This window comes from Castor canadensis, chromosome 17 (genome assembly GCF_047511655.1).
Source record: "Castor canadensis chromosome 17, mCasCan1.hap1v2, whole genome shotgun sequence".
In the NCBI taxonomy this organism is placed as follows: Eukaryota; Metazoa; Chordata; class Mammalia; order Rodentia; family Castoridae; genus Castor; species Castor canadensis.
This window is the reverse complement of record NC_133402.1, coordinates 20947975-20960057: the sequence shown is the minus strand read 5'-3', so window position 1 is coordinate 20960057 and position 12083 is coordinate 20947975. Positions and strand designations below refer to the sequence as shown.

General features: G+C 46.3%; 1 protein-coding gene across 4 annotated transcripts in view; it reads left to right on the top strand.

Annotated features, from left to right (window-relative positions):
• Nucleotides 1-12083, top strand: part of Prkcb (protein kinase C beta) — a 295276-nt gene that overhangs the window by 205724 nt on the left and 77469 nt on the right. For all 4 annotated transcript variants that reach the window (XM_074060332.1, XM_074060333.1, XM_074060331.1 and 1 more), the window contains 2 exons: nt 4315-4411; nt 11077-11223. In XM_074060332.1, the coding sequence (XP_073916433.1) occupies nt 4315-4411; nt 11077-11223 (244 nt within the window). The remainder of the gene's footprint in view (nt 1-4314; nt 4412-11076; nt 11224-12083) is intronic.

The following is a 12083-nucleotide window of genomic DNA, read 5'->3' as shown; positions in this document are numbered from 1 at the left end:
CAGTGGTTTCACATATCCTGGGAGACTTTTGTCACCTACTGAGTGCGGTGGACAGAGATGGAGTCGAGGAGACCTATTTTGCCTTATAAAGAGAAATGGCCCAAGCAGTGTATGCACATATGAATAAATGAATTTTAAAAAGTGCCCACTTTGGGGCAGAGCAGTAGTAGATCCTTCTTGCTTAGACCTTTGCATACCCTTTCACATCTAATCTTTCTTAGTCTGTTGACCTTGTATGCAAGAACCATGCTGCTTGATTTTTTTTTTTTTAAGAGAAAACAAAGCCTAAATTTGCAGTCTGTCTTCTTTCCCATGGGAAATGTCTTCTCATTTACAGTCTGTGGTACTGGGGTTTTGAACTCACAGTCTCGGGCTTGCTAAGCAGGTGCTCTACCACTTGAGCCATTCCACCAGCCCTTTTTTGTGTTGTTTTTTTTCAAGATAGGGTCTCCTGAACTATTTGTCTGGGCTGGCTTCGAACCACAATCCTCCTGATCTCTCCCTCCTGAGTAACTAGCATTACAGGCGTAAGCCACTAATCAAGCTCATTTGAAGTCTTAATTATGTTTCTGTTATGATGTTTGTCTCCCCCCATTTCTATTTTTTTCCTATTTCTTTTCTTCTCTTCTTCTGAACAAATAGCCATTATCTTAAATTATTGTTACTTGAAATTTATGTTTCTTTAAAAGTTCTTTGGTTGTTACAAATATTGACACTTTAGTCTTATTTAGAGAATAAGACTTTGGAACCAGACTTGCTTGGTTAGCGTTTCTGGGGGACCCTTTCGGAGCTGTGCATCTCAGTTACTGACCCTCTCTGTCTTCCCTCCTCATTTTGAGATAATAGTGGTAACTGGACAGAATTGTGATATCGAATTAGTTAATACACGTGAGGTGCCCAGTGTCTACTAAAGAGTTAAGTGCTCAGTGTCAGTCATTATTATTAATTGAATAATTATTGGAAAATATAAGTAAGCACAGGGAAAATATCACCCAGAACTTTTGAAACAAAATGAAATCTTATGGCAACACTGTAGCCTTTGCTTTTCCATTTTGTCTCACAGTATATTATGAACCTTTTCCCTGTCAACCATTATTTTAAATAGTATCACGTGATCCATTTTGTGGATCTGCCTCAAGTATCTAACCATATTCTTAATATAAAGTGGGCAGTGCTTATCTTTAAGAATAATTCTGCTGTAGACAAACTTGTCATGAAACCTTTGTGTGTAAATAGCTTTCATTATTCCCTAGAAAGTCCCTTGGCCTGGAGTTAACAGTTTTGAGGATGAATGTTTCATTCGTCAATATACCCTACATTTAAAATAACATTTGCATCTGATCACTGTTGTGTGAGACTTTATTTCACTCAGTCTTGTAGTCATCTGGTGTAACTTTCAAATACATGATGCAAAGCTTGTACACATTTTATATTGATGATTATGTTGACCACAGTCATCATTTGTAGTTTGTCATTAATTTATATTTGTAAATGACCCTGTCCTGTCTTTAGCCTATTTCTTATTGATTTGTAAGAACTTTTTACATAAGAAGGATATTAAGAAGTCTTTGCCAACAAATATATTGTAGTATTTCTCCCACTCATGTTGTATGTTAATTTTGCCAATATGCATTTTCTTACTGGAGTTTAAAGCATTCAGTCCGACTCTAACCTAACATGATAAATACCCAGCCAGCTGCAGAAAACGTCCTCAAGTTTGAATTATAATCTGAATTATCCATCCTGGATTCATTGTCTCCACAGGATCTTTAAATTCACGGATTTAAAGTAATCATTTAAAATGATTACTTTTCTTCTGAAAGTAATCATTCCCAATTTTGGATTGTTCCCTTTTCATGGATGCATCAGTCTCTTGAATCTCACTGAAAGCATGAATTAGACATTTTCTAGAACTTTATTTTATCAGCAGTTCTATTTCAGGGAAGAAGCTGAACTGCTTCTTCGTGGTTTCTTTGTGTTTAGTCCTGTTGTCTTCCTCTGTGTGTCCATCCTCATGGAAGGATGAGCATCCTTGTCTTAGTTGCTCAACTCTAGGTAAAGGGAGCCAGGATGGGATTCCATTGTCAGAGCAGGTGTCCTTTTCCCCTGGGCTGTTGGAGAGGGGATTACAGCTGGGGGCAGCTGCAGAACACGAAGCCTTTCTGCCCATGGAGAGGCTTCTTCCTGCATTACTTCTGTGCACTACAAAACTGGAAGGAGGCCCTGTTCCTCTCTTGGAAGGGCCCAAGTGTCCTTACTGGCAGGCAGCAGCCCACACTTCCTCTGGGGTGAGGGAGGACCTCACTCACTCTGTGCTATACCCATTTCAGTGCACCAGCTCTTCCTCCCGGCGCGCAGCCACAGACATCTTGCTCGGACACCCTGGATAGGAGTGTGAGTTGGGACCATCACCCACTCCCTGACGGTCTGACCAGGGCTGTGGGGGTTGCATTTACTAATGACAGATGTATTTTCTAGAGTGTGAGACCTCAAATGACTTTGGAGAGTGCATGGTTGGAGCCTAAGTAATATTGAATTGCACCTTGGGAACGTCTGTTTCCTCTGTCCATGCACCTGGCATCTTCACAGCTCTGTGAGGGCAAAGGCTCAGGGTCCTGGTATGGCCTGGACTCTAACACACACTCCTTGCTGATCTCCCATTTGAAATAGGTGAGGGGCAAGCCTTGAGCTGAGGGGCTTTGGAAAGCACCATGTACTTGGGCTTGAATAACACTGATTTGCATTTCTCTCTCTCTCTCTTTTTTTTTTTCAACAGTTACTTTCTACTTGCAACAAATAATACTGGCTTTCTTTTCAAGGAAAGGATAGAAAGTTCTCCCTCCTTCGCTCCCCCTTCCTTCCTAACTTCCTTCCTTCCTTCTATCGTTAAAAAAAACATATTATAGTGAAAAGCATTAGCTCAAAATATATACAGATTTGGTAGAACTCATAGCAGTGGCCTTTGAATGGATAAAGCTGGCCAAGTGCCTCTCTGTCTTCTCTTCTTCCTGCTTTGCCTTGTAGAGACCCTGGCAGTCCCTGCCATTGTAGCAACCCCTCTGACTTCCAGCAAGGATGCAGATGTCTTCCCGCTTTTGTGTGACTTTGGGTGATTTTGATGGAGACTGGAGGGGGAATAGGTGCCTAAGAAGATGTGTGCTCTTTTCCTTCCCTGTTCTCATCCTAGGAGCACCTGGAACACCCTACTAGTCAAGAGACACTGCAGCTGCCATGTTTGTTATAGAATGTGTTAAGTACTAATGATACTACATTCGTAACGACAATGATGTTGTCATTTAATGAGCACCTGCTGAATGCCCATTGCTTGCTTGTTATTTTACACACATAGCCACATTTCATTGTCACCACAATTTTATGCAAAAGGGACTTTTCTTCCAGTTGATCGATGTGAAAAGCAGAGGCTTAGGGAGAGAGTCTAACCTAGCCAAGGTCATCCAGGAGGCGCGAGCAGGTTGAGGTGCGTACCAGGTGTGTTTTGTGGCCCGTGCAAGCGTGTGAGCACTGAGGGCATCCTTGCTCATGAGGCGGGATGCAGCGGCCTCCAGGGGCTTTGAAACCCACACGGCGAGGTTCACGGTCATCCACGGTCAACGCTAGGTCACGGCTAGCGTTATACGGGTGCATTTACAAGGAGGGTCGTTACAGCACGGTTCAGAATGAAAAGCACTTGACAGACAGAAAATAGGTAGAAACATAATCAAATGACGTCAGCGGAAGGTTGTGTGTTGGGGGGTGTCTGTGTCACACTTTCCCGGGTGTTGGTGGAATGCAGGTCAAGCATCTCTGATTGGAAGCGCTTGGGACAAGAGTGTTGGGATTTCAGAATTTTTTGATTTTTGGGATATTTGCATAATCATAATGAGGTAACTGGGTATGAAGACCAAATCTAAACATGAAATTCATTTATGATTTCTGAATACCTTATACACATACTGCAAAGGAATTTTAATTTACAGTATTTTAACTAAGTTTTGCGTGAAATGAAAGTTTCATGTTGTGGAATTTTCCATTTGTGGCGTCATGTCAGAGATCAAAACATTGGAGCATCTTGGATTTTGAAGTTTTGGATTAGGGATGCACAACCTGGAGTTTAAAAATATATATAGTATACTTGGTTACTGATGCACGAGAATGCATACACACCCCAAACCAAAACACAAACCCCAACAAAACAAAACGCCCCATCACGTTTTCAAAGTGGAGCTGTTACAGGCCCCTGCACACCACACCCTGCTCTACACAGGTCTGTGAAATGCAGTCATGGACTTTGTTCCCGCTCCTGTCTCCCTTTAGGTTCAAGTTACTGAGCCAGGAGGAAGGCGAATACTTCAATGTGCCTGTGCCACCAGAAGGGAGCGAGGGCAATGAGGAGCTGCGGCAGAAATTTGAGGTGAGGGTCTCCCCTTCCTTCCTTCCTGCCTTCCTTCCATCCATGGAGACAGATAAGTCTACCACTGTGTTGCTTTCCTGTTTGTGGTGCGGTATCTCTGGAGACTTTTTGCGACTCTGAGCCTTTGCAATGCTGTTCCAGCTCTAAGAAAACTCCTACTTATTCTTCAAGACCCTGGTGAAATGTTTCTTGCCTTGTGAATCACTCCTGTGTGCCAGTCCCCATTCAGACTTACGTATTTCCTCAGAAGTGCCCATGCAGTGATTTGGGCTGGAATGGTGATAATGAGAGTGAAAGAAGCGAACAGAGCTCCGTATATCTTGGATGCATGTGTCTGGATTTGGTCTCTTGGCAGGAAGGCGCTGTACTATAACAAATGAATGGGTCACGTTGCTGACTCCATAGAACACCCTGTGGGTGGATCATCCCAGAGAATAATTCCACCAAACTGATCACCATAGACTCTGACCTTAGGTGCTACTCCTACCTCAGATAAGCCCCTTTCCCTCTCTGGGGACTGGTGAACCCCATTTTCAGGTACCCAGGAGCAGTGGGTAGGCAGGACAAGTCCCAGTTTTACAAAGAAAATGTTTTGAGGAAGACAGTCTTGACTGTGTATGTTATATTTGTGTATTGAGTAATTTTGAAATAGTTTCGTATGGGAAAAAACATTGTATTCACACAAATTTAATGTATGGAGTCTAGAAGGAAAGTCACGTTTATCAATTCTACATAAACAATGATGGAAAATGGATACAATGGCTGAGCTAAAATGAGGCATATTACTATTGTTATTCATTAAATGATCATGCAAGAAAATTGGGAATTTATGACCATATAAAGTTCTGTGAACAAGAAATCAGGTGTTTTGAGAACACCTGATAAAAGGAAGGTAACATTGTCTGGGAAGATGAGGAGGAGCTCATGAAGGAAATGGCTTTGGAATTGAACCATGTGAAGAGGATAAAGAGCATTCCATGCAGAGAGAATGGCGTGCAAAGGCCCTGTGGTTCATAGCAGCTACTTGAGATTGGAAGAAGGTCAGTGTGAACAGAGCAGAGAGCGCCAAGAGGCTGAGGCCAAGGTAAAGCCAGGGAAGTGGGTGGGTCAGAGTAACAGGGCTGTATTGGCCTTGGCAAGGATTTTGGCATTTATTCCAAGGCTCCTGTTAGTTTCCCCAACTAGACAGAAATAGCTCTTGAATATTCCTAGGTTCCTTGTGGAACCTGTGTCCTCCACACAACCAGGGGGTCGTTCTGACCCAGTGGGGGTCTGGAAACGAGTGGAGAAAAAAACACTTTGGCCTTGAGCTCCCCAGCCATTCTCCAGTGACCTTGAAATCAAGATCATGTGAGCAGATAAAGGACATTCCCACCAAGTAGAGCTGAGAACTGGATGTTTGGGAAAAGGCCAGGAAGGCACTGAGAAGTCCCTGCATCTTGCTCACTGCTGCATTGAAACTACAATTGCAGGTGCAAACCCAGGGCTGGTATATTCTTGTATAAAATGAAGCTTCGGTTCTGCAAAATGATTTCTCTGTCTGGGGCAGCTGGGGTGACATTTCAGAGCACCGAAAAAAAACATTGACTACACAAGTAGCGCATTTGTCTGGGCCAGTAATTGGCTTGAAGTAAAGACTGTTTTATCTGCATGCAGCAAAATGCATCCCTGTTATAGCAGGAACCGGCAAAGGCTGGTTTACTCCTGAATTATCATCACTCCCCACCACCGTGGTTGATTAAAAAAATGCTTCCAACAGACCGAAAATTGTTCTCAGAAACACAGAGGAATTTCAGTTGACCTTGAACGTGAGAAATGTAATCCCTGTGCAGTAACCAATTAGCACTCAGAATGGCTCTGAAATTACTTTCCAGTGTCTTATCTGGAGGAATTCGGGGTGATAGCAAAATGGAGGCTCTGGAGTCAGAGTGACAGTGTCTCAGGGAGGGTGAACGTGGGGACACTTAGCACACGTGGTCTATTAGGAGCTGCGACTTGGGTGCTGGCTTCCAAGGCAGCCTGGAAGAGGAAAATGATGTTTTCTGACAGTTTTAGGATTTGTTTGTTTATTTATTTGTTTATTGTGTACTACTTGTTAGTCTTGGTGCTTTTCAAATACTAACTCACAACAGCTCTGACTGGTCGGTACTACAGTCACTCCCAGTTCTCTTTGGCAGATGAGGGAATTGAGGTCCAGAGAAGGGAAGTAACTTTCCAATGTCCCAGAGCTGGTCACTGACCAGGGTCTGAGTTCCTCCCATTCAAAGCTGGGTGTGGTGATGCCCACCTGTAATTCCAGAACTCTGGAGGCTGAGCCAGGAGGACATTCAGTTCCAGGCTAGGATGGACTACGTAGTGAGACTCTCTCTCAGAAAAAAAAAAAAAAAGCATTCAAGATTCAAGGACAAGTAGTGTATTTGGAAATGAATGCCTGGGAGCCCACAGGGCAGTGGGAAGCAAGGTGAGGAAGGAAGAGGGAACCACAATGGCTGTTTAGCCATCTCTTAGTGGCCAAAGGCATTGGTCCCTGCAACTCTCTGCCCAGTAGGTACCCCAATCTGGGGATACTGAGTTATCTTACCTAAAAGGGCACTGTGTTTGCACATAAGCTGTATATACTTTCAGCCATCTTTAGCTCAATAATACCTAATGCAGCATCCGTGCTCTGCAAATGGTTGTTATACTGTCTCACTGAGGGAACAATGACAAGAAAAATGTCTGTACGTGTTCAGGACAGACAGTGTTCTTCTGAACACTTTGGATCCATGGTCAGTTGAACCACACAGGCAGAACCTGCTGATACCCAGGGGCAGATGTGCCAGCAAGCATGTCACCATCACTAGGGCAGGCAAGTAGAGTTTAATCCCAGTGCAGGACTGTGGGCACTGCATGGATGCTGGCTTGACTTTCTCCACCCAGGGACCAGGGACGCAGGCTCAGGTTCTGTCCTCCCCAGCGGAGGGCTGCTCCCAAGGCAGTTCTCACCTCAGCGCTTCTGTCCTGCTATAGGCTGGGCCCTGCAGCCAGAAGAGGAGCCCAAGGCGGAGGCACAGGTGTTGACAGCCTGTGGGGAGGAGCTCAAGTCTTGGCTGGTACCAGCGACTGCATCTGTATAGGGACCTGGTGGCTCTGCACAGGCTGCCTGGGTTTGAACCCCACTCTGCTGCTCCTGGCTGAGCGACTGCAGGAGAGTTTCATCACCTCTGAGCTTTGGCCTTGCATCTGTAGACTGGGGGTTCTCCCCCTTTTCACCCACCAAGGGACATGCAGGTGGAAGAAGCCAAAGCATTTAGCAGTGTCCTGCACTCATCAGCACTCAAATGTCAAGTGCTGGCTCTGTTGGTGTGACCAGCTGCCCGCCCCTTGAATAAAAACTGTGGGAGGAGGTTAGGAGGATGCTTCAGGGACCCCCAGCTTCCTGGGGTCTGTGCCCCTGAGGGAGCTCCCTGCAGGGCTGGAGTGCAGGGGCGTCTGTAGTGTAAGCCAGGGCAGGAATTCATCTGAGCCAGAGCGGGAGCCTTAGAGTGTTCGCACAGTGGCCGGCCCTCTTTTCCATTTGCTTTGTCTTTGAGCACTGAGCTCTAGCGCTCTGAACTGCAAACATGAAAGGCAACCATTACTGGAGTCCTGCTTCTGAAGCACTTTGTCCCCAGCAAAAGAAAGGACACTTTTAATTTGGGCTTCAGTTCCACGATCTTACCTCTTTGATGCACTGCCTGCAAGGCGGGAGGCTCGTGGAACCGTGGCACCTTCATGACATGGGACCGGTTCTTGTTCTCCAAGGGCCCACCGTGTCAGGGTGACAAATCCAAATACTTTCAGGAGCCAGGGGGATAACAAGAGGGAAAAGATTGGTCCCATCCAATGTGCCAGAACTACTTCAGAAGAAGCTGGGATTCTGGTTTTTTTGTAAGAATTCTCTTTCAACAATTGGCAACTGGTTTAAATATTAAAATAACAGCAAACGCTGGGCAGAATAGACCGACATTGTACACTTCTCATGTAGATTGTAGAAACTGAACCAACATGCTGAATGAGTCTGTTTTCTATTGCTGTGACAAAGAACCCAGGGCTGGGTGGGGCCTTCAAAAAGAAAAGAAGTGCAGGCAGCCCGGTCCTTAGATGTGCCTCACTCTCTGGTGCCCACTCTGACTGCTTCCCCTGGACAGTTCTGCCATATCTCTTGGCCACAGCTTGGAAGGCCCGTCTTTGCTTGGATGCACATCCACTGAGCATCTGTATCCATCTGTTCCCCCTGCAGCCCTCAGCGCTTACAGCCATCCCTGGCATGCAGCAGGCACCCAATAAATGTTCAAGTCATCTTCCCTGACATTCAGAGCCCTAGGAAGATTCTTCTTGCTTCTTTGTCTTCAAAAGACATCAGAGAATGCAGCAATGCATTCTCTCATTGAGCACTGGCTACTCTCCAGGGATGGTGCAAAGCCCTCTGTGAGCCGTCACCACTGGCTGTCCTTATTTCCATTCCCTTGGCAAGGACACTGAGGTTCAGGAAGGGTCATTCACCAAGTGCAAGGGACCTCCCACTGTGTGCCAGCCACTGCTACCAGGGAAGCTGGAAAACAGTACAGCCAAAATCCTTATCATCAAGAAGATTGTGTTCCCCTGTGAAGGGAACGAGAATGTGGAACAGGTGAGGAAATACTTGGTTTGCAAGATGGCTACAAGTGATGTGGAGAAAAGTGGTAAGGAAGGTGGAAATTGCTAAGAACTATTTTAGGTGCGGAGATCGGGGAAATGCCGTCTTACCAGAGGTGAGGCAGCTCCGGGGAAAATGTACTCTCAGCCAGTGCAAAGGCCCTGGGGCAAGAATACGTTTGGTGCATTCAGAAAAGTCATGTGGACTAACAAGGAGAGACTGACAGCTGAGGGGTGCAAAGAGGCACCACCTGCAGCCTTTGGCTTTGACCCTGGGAAACTGGAACACAGAGGGTATTCAGGCAAAGGAGTGGCCTGGGCTGACTGATGTGTTCAGGGCCACACAGAGTCAGGTTTCTAACCTTCATGATTTTCTCTCCTCAAGAAGCAAATCCTGTGACAAAGTCCTGGTGGCCTCAGGTCTCCTGCTGCTGCCTCCTGTTCTCTCCTCATTCCCAAGCCTTAGCTACCATTGTGAGCCTCCATTCTGTACTCACAGCAGACAAACATGGGCCTCACTCACCCTGTAGCCCACATGGACTTAGCCTGGGATGGTACTACTTGTCAGGAAAATCATGGAGAATAACACCTAGCCCCTGCAATTTCTCGTTTCTTAGAAGTAAGCCACAGGCTATTACCCTCCAGTGTTACTGGGAAGGGAAAGGGATGAAGGGAGCAAGTAGAAGGGGGAATCCAGTTCTGATGGTGAGAATCCAGGAAGGCCTCCTGGAGGAAGCAAAAGTGGGAAGCAGTAGGTAACAATATGGGTGAAGGGAAGACAATAGCCATCCATGCAGCAGCAACAGCAGGTGCAAAGGTCCTGAGATAGGAAGGACCTGTGACATTTGGATTCATCAGCTTTCCATTACTGTAAAAATAGCTGAGACAAACCAACTTAAAAGGAGGAGGAGCTTATTTTGGCTTGTGGTTTCAGAAGTCGCAGTTATGGTTAGTTGCACCATTGCTTTTGGGTCTACATCACTGTGGGAGCACCTGGCAGAGGAAGCTGCTCACTGATGGTTTAGGTGGGAAGCAAAAAGAAAGGAAGAGAGTGGTGTCCCACAATTCCTTACAACTCACTACACCCCACCTCTTAGAGTTCTGCCATCTTTCAACAGCACCAAGCAGGACCGAGCCTTTGGGGGATGTTCCAGATCCAATGATTGTGAGGTTCAAGGGAGTGAAAAGGGAAGAGGGCTGGGCTGTCGGGAAGAAGACCGGGAGTGAGAGGTTGCACAGCCAGCCGTGTCAGTCAGCTTTCTGCTACTGTAACAAAACACCTGACTAGTTAATTTATAAGGAGGTTTATTTTGGCTCACAGTTGTAGAGTCCAAGATCAGCAAACCTGGTGCTTTGGCCTCTGGTGAGAGCCAGGTGGTGATGGAGCAAACCACTCAGCTCATGGCCAGGAAGCAAAAGAGGAAGAGGAAAGGCCAGGGGGTCCTACAGTCCCTTCAAGGACACACCCCCAGTGACCTCACTTCCTCCCATTAGGCCCCACCTTTTAAAGGTCCACCACCTCCCAGTAGTGCCACCTTGAGGACCAAGCCTTTAGCACAGGGACCTTGGGGGACACTTATCCAAACCACTGTGCCAGGTAAGTCTGATCTCACAAGCCAGTGAAAGAACCTTGACCTTTATCCTAAAATTGATGGGACGCTATTGAGGCAGGAGGTAACTCAGATGGGTGGAAGCTGCTTTCTGGCTGTAGGTAGAGAGAACAAATGCTGGTGACAGGTGCAAGCAGGGGGTATTGGTAAGAGGGACAGAAGGAGCTAAATTGTAGAGACAGAGAGGAGGGGAAAATGACAATTCCGGTGACAGATGAGACACAAGGGGCAAGGAGAGCTGGAGGTGCCCAGGACGGCTCCAGGGCTGGGTGCGTGTGGTCACACTTCCCATAGGTGAGCACGTGAGCTCCCGGAAGGCGGCGTCCATCCAGTGTGCATATGTCTTTCCAAAGTGTGTCCTCAACCCTAATTGTGTTTCCCATTTGCTTCCTCCTCCAGAGGGCCAAGGTTGGGCAGGGGACCAAGACCCCAGAAGAGAAGACAACCAACACTATTTCCAAGTTTGACAACAGTGGTAACAGGGACCGGGTGAAACTGACCGACTTTAACTTCCTGATGGTGCTGGGGAAGGGCAGCTTTGGCAAGGTACAGTGTGACTTGGTGCCACTCCAGAAGGGACGGTTGCTCATGTGGGGCTTGCATTTGAGTGGAGGGAAAATTAAATAGGTCCACACTGCTGTTTGTAGGAAATATTCTGAATTAAACAAAGAGTTCTGTGTCATAAACAAATCCCACTCAGGATTATCTCAGGAGATGACAGGTAGGCTGAAGCCTGAAGGGTGAGAATGAACCAGTCATGCATCCAAAGAGCTAGAAAGAATGTTCCCAGCAGAGAGAACAGCAAAGGCCCTGAGGTGGGGGAAGGACTTGGTGCATTCTAGGTGCCATCAGAAAGTGTTGGGACCAAAATGCCACAAGCAGGAGGAGGTAGCCAGATGTGAAGTTGCAGAGGAAGCAGGGCCCCAAGCATGACAAGCTACAAAGAAGAGTTTTGGTTTTATTTGTGGTGCAGTGGGGAGCCATTGAAGGTTTTTAAGCAGAGACATGGCACGACGTGATCTGCCTCTTGGAAAAGATCACTGTGGCAGCTGAGAATGGAAACAGTTCCTTTCACACAGCAGTGTGGTTGAAGGATCGCCCTGGGACTCGTGTGGAGTGACTCTGGATACTGTGAGATGCCGTTTTACCAAAGTTGAGATTGTGTTATAAGTATTCCTGACTTGTTTAGTGTTGTTTGGAATCTTTTAATCCCTTTGTGTGCCACAAAGATGTCTAGTATAAATCTCTACCACAAACTCAGGTGTGCAAAAAACATAAATTTCTTCTCTATCGCTGAAACATTAGCCAGAAATCCAGTTATCCTTGAATTTCCTTACTTCCTTCATCCTTGTCCTGCTGCCACCCCCTTCCCCGCCATGCCTGGTACAAGCTCCTGGCTAGTCCTG